The sequence below is a fragment of the Capricornis sumatraensis genome, chromosome 3 (assembly GCF_032405125.1).
Source record: "Capricornis sumatraensis isolate serow.1 chromosome 3, serow.2, whole genome shotgun sequence".
Taxonomy (NCBI): Eukaryota; Metazoa; Chordata; class Mammalia; order Artiodactyla; family Bovidae; genus Capricornis; species Capricornis sumatraensis.
In genome coordinates this window covers 40,238,649-40,252,835 of record NC_091071.1, presented here as the reverse complement: position 1 = coordinate 40,252,835, position 14,187 = coordinate 40,238,649, and the positions used below count along the sequence as shown (strand labels likewise).

Below are 14,187 nucleotides of genomic sequence, written 5' to 3'. Positions count from 1 at the left end.
CCCCACCCCACTTCCCCCGAGGCCTCGGAGCCCATGTCTGCTCTGGAGAAGGAGCTCGCAGACGGCCCACTCCCCGGGGCCACCGGGCAGTGCTCCCTGCCCCCCAGAAGCACGCCTGGGCAGAGCGGAGCGGACGGGAACGCGGTGTTTGTTCCTGCCTCCGTCCCCAGGGTCGGGCCGCAGCAGGTGCCTGCTAAGTGCTTACTGGTTTGCTCTGTAAACAGCCGGGCCTGCATTCCCCCAGCACCGGCCAGGTCAGCTGGGCCCGTGCATGCGCTTGCATGTGTGTTTCTCTGTGCATGGGTGTGCACGTGTGTGCGTGTACACGTGAATGTGAACTGGTGTGTGTGTCTGCGTGGGTGCACGTGTGTTGTGTGGGCATGTGTGCAGCGTGCAAGGCCCAGGCCTCCCAGGACTCTCGTCCACTCGTGTTCACTGAGCAGGGCAAGAAGCCGCTGCCTTTCGGGAATCGGCCAACACCGGGGAGTGGACTGGCTGGCTGCAGGCCTGCTGTGGACACACAGGCCAGGCGGAGAACCCGGGGCTGCCTCCAGGGACAGCCTCACCATCACGGCCGTGAAGGGGTCGGAGCGAGCTGCGGGCCTCAGCTCTGCGGCTGCTGGATTCCTGGGCCAGGAGGGAGTGGGATGGGGTGGCTGGTGGGACAAGGGGCGGGAGGGGCAGCAGAATTGGGGCCAGGGGGCTGTGGGCAGGGAATCTCCAGGAGTCCTCGCAGAAACCATGAACTGCTCCGGCAAACAATCTGAATCCCAAACGAGCAAGGGGGAAGGAGGCGGTCCTGGCCCAGGGAGCTGTCCAGGCCTGTCTGCTGGGGGCCTGGCCCGCCAACCTCCGAGCCTCACCATGGCCTGGGCCTCCCTCTTCTGTGTGACACCATCCAAGCCCGGCCGGCAGCGTGTGGACTCCAGGAGGGCCCTGCCCACCCCTGCATCCCCGGGTCTGGGAGGGTTCAGCCTGCTGGGCTGTTGGGTCTGCAGGGTCCCTGGACGCTTCCAGGTGGCTGTGGAGCCTTGCCTGACGCATGCTCGGGCGAGTTCACCATCCACACTGTGACCTGACCTGGGAGGCTGGTGGAGGTGCTGCCCAGGGTCACAGGAGACAAACGGTCTCCTAGCTGGTATGGACCCCTACTCCAGCCTCCCACCCCTAAAACTTCAGTTTCACCTGTGGGGTGGTTGACACGGAGGGAGGGAGGCATGGAGGAAAGGAAGCCGGGGTTCAAGGGGCCCTGGGGCGCCAGGAGCAGCCCCTGCCTCCGCACAGCATCTCAGCCTCACCAAGGGACGTTGTTGGGTGAGTCTGACAGACAGTGGGGGTTGCTCCCTGATGCCCCGCAGAGCCCCCTCCTCCAGAGCTCTGCTGGGCCCCCCTGCCAGTGTCAGTTGCTGCCCCCAGTGCCATCCCCAGGTGCCCATTGGTGACACATGGTGACAACCAGGTTGGCAAAAAAGGACACAGGTGGGGGGGGTGGGGAGGCTGCCCGTGTGGGGCTGGGTGACATCCAGCTTCCAGTGTGGAGCTTCGCCCCCACACCCCTCCCTAGCACCAGACACCCTGCCCCTGAGGGGCCACGTCCAGGCAGCCGGCCCTGAGGTTGGGTCTTTATTGGAGAGTGAACATAAATAAAAATAAGTGGGAACTTGAGAGGAGGGGGAACTGGAGGGCTATTTACAAATGTACACCGTGGACCTGGGCGGCCACTGCCCACCGGCCCGAGCAAGGCTCAGAGCAAGGCGAGCAGGGCTGCGAGGACCAGGACGGCTCGGGCAGCCAGGCAGCATGCGGAGTTCCGACTGAGGGGCTGCCAGCTCCGAGGGTCCCGCTTCTGGGCACCGCCCGGCCCTGCCCGCTGGAACTGCAGCTCTGGGATGATCCGGTGGATCCAGTCATGGTGGGAGGTGAGCCGGATGTAGACACCTGGGCGGTTCCGGCGGGCGCAGCCCTCGCCCCAGCTGATCACCCCGGCCTGCAGCCACACCTGGCCCACAAGGCACACCAGGGGGCCCCCGGAGTCTCCCTGCGGCCGAAGCAGAGGTGCCTGTGTTGGTGCAAGCAGGCCGAAGAGCCGGGCTCCGCAGCTGCACGGTTCAGTGCCTGCGCCTGTCTCCCGCCCTTCACTCATCTCTGCCCAGGACACCCCCGCCCCCGCGGTCCTTCCTTTCCAGCCTGGGGTGCCTATTTCTCTAGCATTGCCACACTACCCACCCTGAATCACCTCAGAGAAGTATCTTGAAGATGTAGCTTCCTGAGTCCCACCGCAGACCCACTGACTGACTCCCCCAGGCGGAACCCAGGAACCTACTTTCCCAGCTGGTTGAATGCATAGCTCTGGTCTGGGCCCTGCAGGCCCACCTCCTGGGCCTTGTCCCTTGTCCCAGGTGGGCTGGTTTCCGCCTGGGGCCCAGGGAGCAGGGCTCAGCCTCGGCCCACCCCACCCCAGTGCCCACCTTGCAGGCGTCCTTCTTGCCCTCAGCGAAGCCTGCACATAACATGTCGTCCTTGATGGTTCTGGGCTGGAAGCTGGACTCCGCATCCTTGCTGTACAGCAGGTTGCACTTGGGCGTGTCGATGATGGGCACGGCGAGCTTCTGCAGGGTCCGGGGTTTGGGCAGGCTGTCTACAGAGGGGAGACAGCAGGTGTGGCTCAGGGGACAGTCTCACCGGGGGCCCCAGGCCCTGGTTCTCAAGAACTGCAGCTCTGTCCCACCTGCTTTTCTCTTGTGTTTTTAGATCTGGCTGGAGCCTTTGTGAGACAGAGTTCCTTCTTCCCACCTCCCATCCACCAGGCCGGGCTCTTTCTGTTCCCTGTGGCCCCTCCTCCTGTGTCTGCTGCCCCTTTCCCATACCTACTCCACCCATTTGAGCAGGGATCTTGTGGACCTTCCTGGTGGCTCAGACGGTAAAGAATCTGTCTGCAGTGCAGGAGACGAGGGTTCGATCCCCGGGTTGGGAAGATCCCCTGAAGAAGGGAATGGCTACCCACTCCAGTATTCTTGCCTGGAGAACCCCGTGGACAGAGGGGCCTGGTGGGCTACAGTCCATGGGGTCACAGAGAGTCGGACACGACTGAGCGACTAACACACGTGTGGCAGTTTGAACAGAAGATGGTTGGTTCAGGGTGGCCCCCAGGCTGCCTTCTCTAGGCCCGCCACCCTTTCTCTCCCCGCCCTGCCCCCAGTACCTTGCTCACTGGGGCTTCCCCAGCCGGTGACCCAGCAGTTCATGCCCGACTCAAAGACGACTGAGGGGTCAGGCACACACACGGGGAGGATGTAGTTGGTGAAGGTCACAGGTGCCTCCAGCTCCACCAGGGCCACGTCGGCGCTAGAGGCCATGCCTTGGTACTGGGGGTTGCTCTCGACCCGCTTCACCTGGGCATACACGGCATGTGGCCCTGGCCTCGCCAGCTGCAGCACCCCCAGCAGAACCTGGTACAGGGATGTTTCAGAGGTGCTGGTGGGAGAGTAGAAACCTGGTGTGAGGCGGCCGGGGAGGCGTCAGCGGAAGTTAAGGGGATGAGAAGTAGGGAGGAGTCGGACTTCCTCCCCACTCCCCAGGGTGCTGACAGCTCAGTCTACACTTTGTTTTCCGGAGTGCACTCTCCAGGGGGGTGTACTCCGGGATGAGGTGGGAAAGGGTGTAAGCCCCAAGCAGCTTTAAATTCCCAGCCCCACCCTGGCCAGCCCAGCCACCTCGCGCAAGTCACCCAGCAAGTTCTCTGTGACTCCGTTTCCTTGTCTGTAAAGTGGGGACAGTAACAGTCCCCACCTGAAAGGCTGTCTGTGGGGGTCGAAGGAGATGATCACCCACCAGGGCCCAGCCTGAGGCAAGTGAGTTGCTCCCTCTGAGCCTGGATTTCTGAACTCGAGATGTGAGGTTTTAGAATTGCAAGAGCTGTGGCGTGGCAAGAGCTGAGATGCCTGGGCAGCCCTGAAGGCCCCGGACCAGGCAGGTCACGGTGTGGAAGCAGGGTTGGGTGGCCTGGCCCTTTGGTTAGGGCCAGTGCAGGTGACCTCAGCGTGAGGAGGAGGAATGGCCGTTCTGCCTCGTCCACCTGTGCCCAGAGCCCCAACCAGAAAGGGAGTGTCTGGATTTGAGGTGTGGGAGGAGACGAGGAAGAGAGGCAGGCAACGGGAGGACCCTGCAGCCAGCAGCAGGGGCGGCCCGTCTGGCGGAAGCACCTCACTGTGAGCCCCCGGGCGAGGGTGGGGGGAAATGGACCACGCCCAGCTGGGCTGGGGGCAGCGAGAGCCCGGAAGCAGGGGCTGCTGCTGGAAGCTGGCCCCGAGGCTGGACCCAAAGGGAGCCCTGGCAAAGAAGGCTCAGATGACGCAGACGCAGCCTCTCTCGGGCCGTGGGGGCTCGGCCAGGGCGCCCCGCACGGCCGCTGTCCGCGGGCCGGCGCTGTCCGCGGTGCTGAAGCCCGGCGTTTGCGGGAGGCGCGCGGAGAGAGGGAGGTTCCGTCGCACGATCTGTGCCCCCGGCCCGCCGGCGGAGAGCAGGGAGCGGAGTGCCGGGCGCGGCCGACTCACTTGGAGAAGCAGTGCGCGGCGGTGAGGACCCACCGGTCCGTGATGAGGCTGCCCCCGCAGAAGTGGCTTCCGTTTCGTTGAATGCTGACCTGCCAAGGCCACTCGCCCTCCAAGGCGTTCTGCCCGCCCACCATCCGGTTCAGCATCCGCGGGCGCCCGCAGGCTGGGGGAACAGAGCCGGGGCGGGGCTGGGGGGCGCCCATCCCCCAGCTCTGATTCCCACCCCAAAAACCACACTCAAGCCTTCCTATCCTGTTCACCTGACCTTCTGGGCGGTGGGGGTGAGATAACACGGGTAAAGGTCTTACCCCACCCCCCGGCCAGACGGTGAAGCGTCTGCCTACAATGCGGGAGACTCAGGTTCAATCCCTGGGTCGGGAAGATCCTCTGGAGAAGGAAATAGCAGCCCACTCCAGTACTCTTGCCTGGAAAATCCCATGGACAGAAGAACATGGTAGGCTACAGTCCATGGGGTCGCAAAGAGTCAGACACGACTGAGTGACTTCACTTTCCAGCCTGACAAATGGGCCCCCAGACCTTCCCCTTCCACCCCCAAACTCCTGTATGGGCTCCCCAGTTTTCTTCACTGTGGGATTCCCATCCCGGGCCCATTCATTATGGGTCTCACTGGGGATGGGGGTCCTGGCCAGTCTCGGAGATCTCAGCCAAGCCCACTCCTGTCCCCCTACCCAAAGGCCTTGAATCCTTACCGTTTAGTGCCTCGCCCCCCTGAGTTCCTGAAAATGAGAAAAAAGAGGGTGATCAGCCAACTTTACCCAAGCTGCGGTCCTCTGCTTGGACCTCTAAGGTCCTCTGCGGGTCCTTGGCCTGTCCCCTGCTGCACACCCAGCTTCCTGCAGACTCCACAGGACTGTCCACCGGGGACCTGGCAGGAGAGGCTAGCAGCCTTCAGCCGCAGGTCCCACCCCCACAGTGTGCACAGGCCGGGCTGCGGGCCAGGGCTCACCTGCAAGGAAAGACAGGCGCCCTGCCACACGAGGACCAATCAGAGAGGCCAGGGAGGGGACCCTGTCAGGGCTTGACCCTCCCATTTGGGGCAAGAGGGCTCCTTCGGGACCCCACTAGGGCTTTCCCTCCACACCCCACACTCGTCCTCGTCTGGAAGCTCTGCTGAGGATCTGGCCTTCCGCCCCGGGGCTGTGGGGCCTCCCCCCAATCCCCTCCTCCAACCTAGGGCTGGCTGGGATAAGGGGCCAGACAGAGTGAGCGAGGCTCCACGTCCAACCGCCTGCCCAGCTGCTTGGGTCTCGCTCATCTCAGGGGAGTAGAAAGGCCAGCCGGTGGTCGTGGGTCAGTCCTCCCAAGATCCCAGAGTCCCAGGCGCCAGCCCCTCTCTCGGGCATTCCAGCAAGCTCACAGGCGGCCCCAGCACCCCTGCCTGTGTGAGGGACAGCGTGGGTGGGGGGAGGGCGGGGGGCACTCTTTGGAAGTGGACCCCTCTCCCTGGGACCACTGTCCCCCAGTCTTTGGACAAGGCACAGGGCCCGCCTCTTGGCCTTGACAGGCCCCTCCACCCCAGCTCAGAGACCCCAGCCAGGCCGACAGTCTCGACCAGTGCAGCTCCGGGTAGCCCACCCCGTACGAGAGCCCTGCTTGTGGATCTGGTCACTGGGGCGGATCTGATCCGAGCTTGGAGGGTCAGGACAGCCTCTCCCCACTTCACACTCCCCCGACACCCCAGCCCCTCTCAGTAACCAGTCCCAGGCGGCTGAGGGGCCCCTGCAGCCGGGCAGGAAATGGCCGGGCTGAGCCACACCCCTCTGTGACCCTGTGGGTTTTGACAGGACCCTATTCTTCCAGCTGAGGGGCACACTCCCTAGTGCTGGGGGGGCGGACAGTGAAGCAGTTGGAGAGGGTGCTGAGCATGGGCCAAGAGGAGCAGGCAGGCACAGGCAGGACCGGTCACTTTTCCAGGTAGAGGCACCAACAGACACATGGGGGCCAGGCCAGCAGGACATCTGCCCAGGCCAGCAGGACATCTGCCCAGACACTGACTGTGTCAACAAGGGGCTCTTTAAAAATGCACACATGCCCCAGGCGGGCATTCCCTCCAGCCTCCCGTCTTAGTATAATCTGATTTCAGTTCAGTTCAGTTGCTCAGTCGTGTCTGACTCTTTGCGACCCCATGAATCGCAGCATGCCAGGCCTCCCTGTCCATCACCAACTCCCAGAGTTCACTCAGACTCATGTCCATCGAGTCAGTGATGCCATCCAGCCGTCTCATCCTCTGTCGTCCCCTTTTCCTCCTGCCCTCAATCCCTCCCAGCATCAGAGTCTTTTCCAATGAGTCAACTCTTCGCATGAGGTGGCCAAAGTACTGGAGTTTCAGCTTCAGCATCATTCCCTCCAAGGAAATCCCAGGGCTGATCTTCAGAATGGACTGGTTGGATCTCTTTGCAGTCCAAGGGACTCTCAAGAGTCTTCTCCAACACCACAGTTCAAAAGCATTAATTCTTCGGCGCTCAGACTTCTTCACAGTCAGATTGATAACCCCAGACCCTGCGCTCTTGCTTCTTGCACGAAGCTGAAACGCCCTGGCCAGCTTTTTCCCTCCCCATGGGACTTTCCCAGAGCCTTGCCCAAGTTCTCCCCACAGCCATCCCCGCTCTTGTATGAGTATGTGGATCCACTGTCCACGCCTGGGATCAAGGGCACTCGCACCCTGCCTGGCAGACCCTCCTGTTGAGGCTCTGCAGGCTTCTGCACCCCAGCCTGATGCACCTCGGCTTCTTGTTTGGACTGAGCCCCTGGCCTCTGAGGCTCCCCTGGTGGCTCAGATGGTAAAGAATCCATCTGTGATGAAGGAGAACCAGGTTTGAGCACTGGGTTGGGAAGATCCCCTGGAGAAGGGAGTGGCTCTCCACTCCAGTATTCTTTCCTGGAGAATTCCACGGACAGAGGAGCCTGGCAGTCTACAGTCCCTGGGGTCACAAAGAATCAGACCTGACTAAGCGACCTTGACTTCACTTTTCCTGCCTGTGAATGTTTGTCCACAGCACCCCTTTCCTCCTGGGTCTAAATCCAGATTCTAGAGAGTGCTAATCCAGATCCTAATCCAGAGTGCTAAACCTAACTGAAATTCCTCCCCCTCCTCCAGGCAGCCCTCCTTGATTGTACTGTCTGGGCAGCCTGGCTCCCTTTGCTGAGCTTTCTGTCTTCCCACTTGGCCCCACAGAGCTCTGCCCACTTAGCCCTGGGGTTGAAATTGTCATCTCATCTCACCCATGAGCTCAGGATCTCTGTGGAAGCAGGGCCCAGATCCTGGGAGCCTGAGCCCAGAGAATATATAAGCGGGACAGTGGGAGCAGGACTGCCTGAGGAAGAACGATGTGGAGACCTAGGCTGGGCAGGGTGGGCGTCCTGTTAGGGCTGGGTAAGCCAGCAGGGTGTCAGGCCCCTCCTCTGGTTCCAGGGCCCTTCTGCTCCTGTATCTGGTTGCTTGTGGAGGCAGGAGAGACCCAAGGCTTTAGGAGAGAACAGCCAGAGATGAGAGGCCAGGATGGTGCTGAAGGAGTTCAGGCCTCTGGTGTCAGCTGTTGGAGAGCCAAGTGCAGGCCGCTGTTTGCACTTTGGCAATGACCTCGATTACTCCACCCACCAGGAGCAATCACAGGGTTACACACGCTGGCAAAGAAGAGCTCCCTCAAAGAACGCTGTTATCCTGGTGCCAGGGGAGGAAGGCAGGGTGGTGAGGCCTGGGGGTCCCTGTGGAGCCCAAGGAGTCTGGGGTCTCCCCACCAAGGTGCCTCCTCCCCGGTGGGAAGCCTGGAGCCCTGGCAGGGCTGCAGCCCAGGCTGACAGTCGGGCCCTGCGAGGTGACTTGAGGACACGGAAGTGAGGAGGTGGCTGGGCAGGCCAGGCGGGCCCAGGAATGCAGGAGAGTTTCTCCAGCAGAGAGCAGCCTGCCCGGCTGGGAGGGGCCTGGCAGGTGGGGCCCCTGGCTGACACCTGCTCACCCTCACTCGGGCCTGGGAGAGGGGCCAGGGTGCAGGAGCCGCCCCCCACCCCCTCCCACCTGCACCCCTGCCCCGTGTCCTGCTGAGCGCCCCCAGCCTTCTGTGGCTCACTGGCTCAGGCAGTGCTCGGCCACTCTTCCTGGCCCTGCGGACGCTGGCCCTGGGCTAGAGGCCCGCAGTCTTGAGTTCAGATCCTGCACCCAGGCAGCCCTGTGTTTGTGCCTTGGAGAGACCAAAATGAGAGGAAGTGGAATGCCAAGCCCAGAACTTGGCCCTGCTCACTCGAGGCAGCGGGAACGGGGGTGAGGGTGCGGGTGGGGGTGGATCCTGCCCGGGTCACCGCCTCAGGGCGCTCGCAGGCCTGCACCCACGCTGCCTTCCCCACTTCACTCCCCCAGGTGGGATGTCTGGAACATTCCTCCTGCGAGAAGAGGAGGCCAGTGCTGCAGCCCCCAGCCTGGCCAGGGAGTGGGGACTGGGCTACAGCTGCCAACAGGACAGACCTGTAGGACCTGTAGGACTCTCCTGCGATCTGTAGGACTCACCGGACCGCAGCAACAGCAGGAGCAGAGCCACGGCTGGCACCTGCCTCATGGTCTCAGCCTGGCTGGAGTGCCCGCCGGGCAGGGGACAGCGGTGGCCGGAGTTGCGAGTGCTCGAGCACGACGTTCGGGGCTCCATGAAGTGGGTTATATGCTGCAGATGAGTGTCAGCTCGGCTATGCTGCTGGACCTGTCAGCCTGGCCAGCCCAGTTCCTCTCGACAGGAAGGAGGCACCCCAGAACTCTGGTTCCTCCATGACCTGGCCCTGAACCCCAAGGGGCCAGACCCCTCACCCAAGGGTTTGAGGCCAGGGTGCATAGGCCCCATTTAGGCGGCTTGTGGCCTGGAGTTCTACCCCCTACCATGGCTGACCACATCCCCCAACTGACCACAAGCCCCACATAAACTCACTGCCGTCCGCCTATAAGAGCCTCCCTGTTTCATTCATTCATTCATTTCATTTGTTCATTCATTCGTATTGATTATCTACTTCCCAGGTGACACTGGTGGTAAAGAACCTGTCTTCCAAAACAGGAGACACAGAGCTGCCGATTTGATTCCTGAAGGAAGATCCCTGGAGAAGGAAATGGCAACCCGCTCCCGTATTCTTGCCCGGAAAATTCCGTGGACAGAGGAGCCTGTCAGGCTACGGTCCATAGGGTCACAAAGAGTTGGGCATGACTGAGCTCACAGGCATGTGCGCACACGCGCACACACACATACACACACAGTCCATAGGGTCACCAAGAGTCTGGTATGACTGAACCCAGGAGTGTGCGCGTGTGCGCACACTCACTCTCTCTCTCTCTCATACACACACACAATGTACCCCGCATCAGTGAATGAAACAGAGTCCAGGACTGGGTTTTACACTTTTGTGGGGGATGGGCACAAAAAAGTCCAGGTCCCCTGTGCTTATGGAACAAAGTGGGGCAGGGAAGGAGTCCGGAGTGGGGGTCCCCTACCGACATCAGCGCCCTGGGCGGCCCTCCGTCCAGGGACTGGGTCCCAGCAGTTCCAGGACTCCCAAGGAGGCCACGACCACCTGCAGGCGGCACCCTCCTACCCCAGCCGGAGGGTGGGGGCAGTGGGGGGGGCTTCCCGGAACCGAGGGCCGGGTGGGCGGGGCGGAAGCTGGTTCTGGGAAGGCAGGGCCGGTTGACCATACCGTGTTCCTGCCCCGGGCGTGGCAGGCCGGGTTGGGGACGTGCGGCCGCCGCGGAAGCGGCTCCGGGAGGAAGTTATCTGGGGCACGGGGCTGATGTCAGAGGCTCTGGTCTGGGTTCGGCTTGGTGCCAGGGCCGGGGACCAGGTCCGGCAGACCCCCGACCCCAAGCCTGGCGTGGGGAGCGCTGGAGCACAGGCAGAGCCCGGCCTCAGCCTCCCGGCCTGCGCAGAGGGTGCGGCACACCCCGGGAGGCGCGGGGGCCGAGGCCGGCCGCCCCCTCCCCGTCCCCCGCACCCCCGGCTCTGGAGCGCCGGGTCCGCGCAGTCCTGCCCTCCGATGGCCGGGCGGCCGGGCAGAGCCAGGCCTAGGGGGGCTCCCTCCGCTCCTCGCTGTCCCCTTCCTCCCAGTCCGGCCCCTGCCCCTCTCCTGCTCCCCTCCCTTCTCCAGCAGCCCTGCGAGGGGAAGGGGGCGTCACCCGCAGTTCGGGCCTGTCACACACGCCCCCTCTCTCCCCGCCTCCGCCGCGGCCCCCTCGGCGCTGCGTCCTGTGCTCCCCGGGGAGGGGCGGAGTATGGAAGCCGGGCCCAGACTCACTGGGGCTCATTGCACAAGTGTTCTGTGCGCACGCTGGGGGCCCAGCGCTGTCCCGTGCCGGGGAACATCCAGGTGAACGGTGTGGAGGGTTCGGCAAGACAGAATGAAGCTGAAAATGTCTAATCGCAAACGGGAAAGTTTCAGAAGGTCAGGATGGCGACATTTCTCCAGCACCTAACGGTCGATTCCCTGGATCTCAGAGGCCTCTCACATTCTTCTGGGCCAACACTGCCTCTAGGGCATCCTTCTTCTTTTTTTTTTTTTTTTTTTAAAGCCAATTCTAAGAAGGCTGTGCCTTGAAATCAAGCAAGCAACAAAAGTCAGGAGTAATCAGACAGCGGGGACACAGGGAAAGTTGGGCTCCCAGTGACTCCAGTGCCTAGAGAAGCGGCTCGTGTCCCCCTGGACACCTGTGGGCCTGGGGCCGGTGACGCCCCCACCAGGCAGGGAGCTGGGGTGGGGGCTGCAGGGTGAGCAGGAAGCCAGGCCTCTTTCTCATCCCCTCCACCAAACAAAGGAGGAGAACTGGAATCCAGAAGGATTCAGTGACTTGATTCTGTTTTATCAATTCCTCCTTAAAAAAAAAAGGGGGGGGGCTATCTACCAACTCCGTCAGGGAGCATGTTTTCTAATGTTAGAAGTCACGGTAGGGACCTCCCCGAGGGTCCGGCGGTTAAAACTCAGAGCTTGCAATGCAGGGGGCATGGGTTTGATAGTGGCTACGCACTCCAGTATTCTTGCCTGAAGAATTCCATGGACAGAGGAGACTGACAGTCCTTGGAGTCGCAAAGAGTCAGACATGACTGAGAGACTAACACTTTCACTGGGAACTAATATCCCACATGCTGTGTGGCAAAAAAAAAAGAAGTCACAGTAGACAGCATAATAGAGAGGTGGCCAAAAACTAAAAAAAACACAAGCAAAGCTGGCTTCAAAATAAAAAAGCAGGGACTTCCCTAGTTGTCTAGTGGTTAAGATTCCGTGTTCCCAGTGCAGAGGGTCAGTGTTTGATCCCTGTCTGGGGAACAGTGAACTCACAAGCCACATGGTGCAGCCTGAAAAAAAAAAACAAAACAGTTTTTAAAATTTAAAAAAATTAAAAAGCAAACAATAGGAAAAATATTTGCAGGAAATGTGGCCAAATGCTGACAACATTATTGTCCAGAGTGCTTAAGAAATTGATCAGGCAAACCCTGGACCCCTAAAGACAAAATGAATGAAGGACACAGACAAGTCTTGGAAGAGGAAACCAATTTGGCTAATAGACTTTCTGAGAAATATTCAGCCTCAGTAATTAAAGAAATGCAAATCAAAGCTACAGCAAGGAGATGAGTGGAGTTATCTCAGCCTTGGTGGAATGCTGTTAGTCGAGGCTATGGGGCAATGTGCCAGCTGGTGGGCACATAACTGGCCCAGCCCGTTTGTAAATCAGTTTGTTAGTGTTTGCTTCAACTTTTTAAAATAGTTATTCTCTCTGACTCAGTGAATTCATCACTGAAAGTCTATTCTAAGAAGAAAATCTTAAATACAGAAAAAGCATGAAGATGTCAGTGGTCAGCTCACTTAGAACTACAAAAACAAAACAAAACCTTGTTTGGACATTGGTAACTAAAACAGCTTTTCAATATAATTTTTAAAAATCACACTTTCATGGAGAATGGGTAAATGTAGAAAATGCTCATGATATAAGGGGACATTTTAAAAGAATGGGTATAAAGATTTTTAGGAAGTATAATAACTGAAAATTTATAGTTTAAAACAACAGCAGCAACCTCCGAAAGAAAAGTTCGCAGAATGTTCAGCAGTGACCATCTAGGAGGGATTCTGTAGTCAGTTGGATTTCTTTCCAAAGGAGATGACAGGAAGCCAACTGACACTCGTGAAGCACAACAGGTGTTCATGGGACCTCTGCTTCTGGTTCGTGGGCCAGTTCGTGGGACCTTCCTGTGATGCTCCAGCAGAGAGACAAGCTTCAGGACCCAGTGGACAGATGGCCTTCCTTCTAGCCCCCAGGTGGTGACTTGGTTCTCCAGTCTCCAAGGTGACTCCTGGAACCAGGCACACTCCAGTCTCTTCCTCAAGGGATGCGAGTGAAGAAGGCTGGAGCCCTCCTCTGTCCCATCCAACGTGAACAAGCCCAGGAAAGGACAGTAACTGTCTCACAACTTGCCCAGGCTGGTGATATGGCTACTATGTGGCCACAGCACAGAGTGTGTTAGCAGAAAGGAGAAGGGAAGGAAACAGGTCAGCAAGAAGTAATAACCAGCACACTGACTCCAGTGTGAGAGTGAAATAGACATTTTGAAACATGGAAAGTCTCAGAAAATTTTATCCCCCAGGCACGATTCTTGGGAAGCCACGGGCAGGGGTGGGGGTTGGGGCAGATGTTCTCTAACTAAAGAAAAATTAAACCAAAAAAGCAGCAAATGTGGGCTGTAGAAAACAGATCAAACTCGGAAGAAGGAGAAGGGAGTCTGTGGGATGCTAGTGAAGGGAGATTCCAGAACGGCAGCTGTGCCCCAAGCAGAGAGGGCGGTCTTCATGCACGAACACTGTGACAAAGGGGACAGGAATGCTGACATTGTCACAGTGTCATCATCGTGCCCTCTGCCATTGCGCTATCTTTTCAATCAGATGAAACATCTGGAGAATGTAAGCCAAGAAAGAGGAAGACGTGAGACACAGGACAGGGAACCCCAACCAGGAGAAAGACAAATGGAATCCCAAGATGGTAGTTAAAGGGACATCCCAGGATGACAGTGCTACCCAGAGAGCAAGTATCCCAGAAAAAGGAAAATGGGTGTATCAAGGTGGGATTAAAAAGAAGGGAGGGAAATGAAATGATATATGTTCCTTAATGAGATTGCTCTGGTGGAGAGTCATTAAGTGTGGGTAGGTACAAAGGAAATCAACAACAACAAAGGCGATTATTAACTTTAGGGGGAAAAATTAAGAAAGGAAACAAACATAGTACACTATAAGACTTGGCCATACCCCCTAAAGTCCCATCCCATTATGGCATCAGCCAGCCTTGAGGTCCAGGGTCTTGTCAGCTAAACTAGATTCACATGCATTCGAGGCTTCTTGGGCATAATTCCTCTTGATCTGAAGAACTGTGAACCAGAGAGGTCACCCTGCCCACCCAACATGCAAGGGTGAGGAAGGGACAGTATAACCACCAGAGATAACCCACTCACAGCAAGGACTGGTCCACAGCATTTCTGTAATCTCGCTAAGCAACGTGCTGCCCCCTCCTGCTCAGGAGCGGGAGTGCTTAATTGTCCAGAGTCTGGAGAGACATTCTTCATGACTCTTAGCCTCTGAATCATCTGTGCTTTCCCATAAGACACGG

General features: G+C 59.0%; 1 protein-coding gene across 1 annotated transcript; it reads right to left on the bottom strand.

The window, feature by feature from the left end:
• Window positions 1-1,744: 1,744 nt before the first annotated feature.
• PRSS27 (serine protease 27) lies at window positions 1,745-9,211 on the bottom strand. The gene is made up of 5 exons (XM_068968415.1): window positions 9,073-9,211; window positions 4,554-4,722; window positions 3,203-3,474; window positions 2,469-2,638; window positions 1,745-2,038 (listed from the first exon to the last, which is right to left on the bottom strand). The coding sequence occupies exons 1-5, from the start codon at window positions 9,209-9,211 to the stop codon at window positions 1,745-1,747; spliced, it is 1,044 nt and encodes a 347-aa protein (XP_068824516.1).
• Between the last annotated feature and the right edge of the window lie 4,976 nt (window positions 9,212-14,187).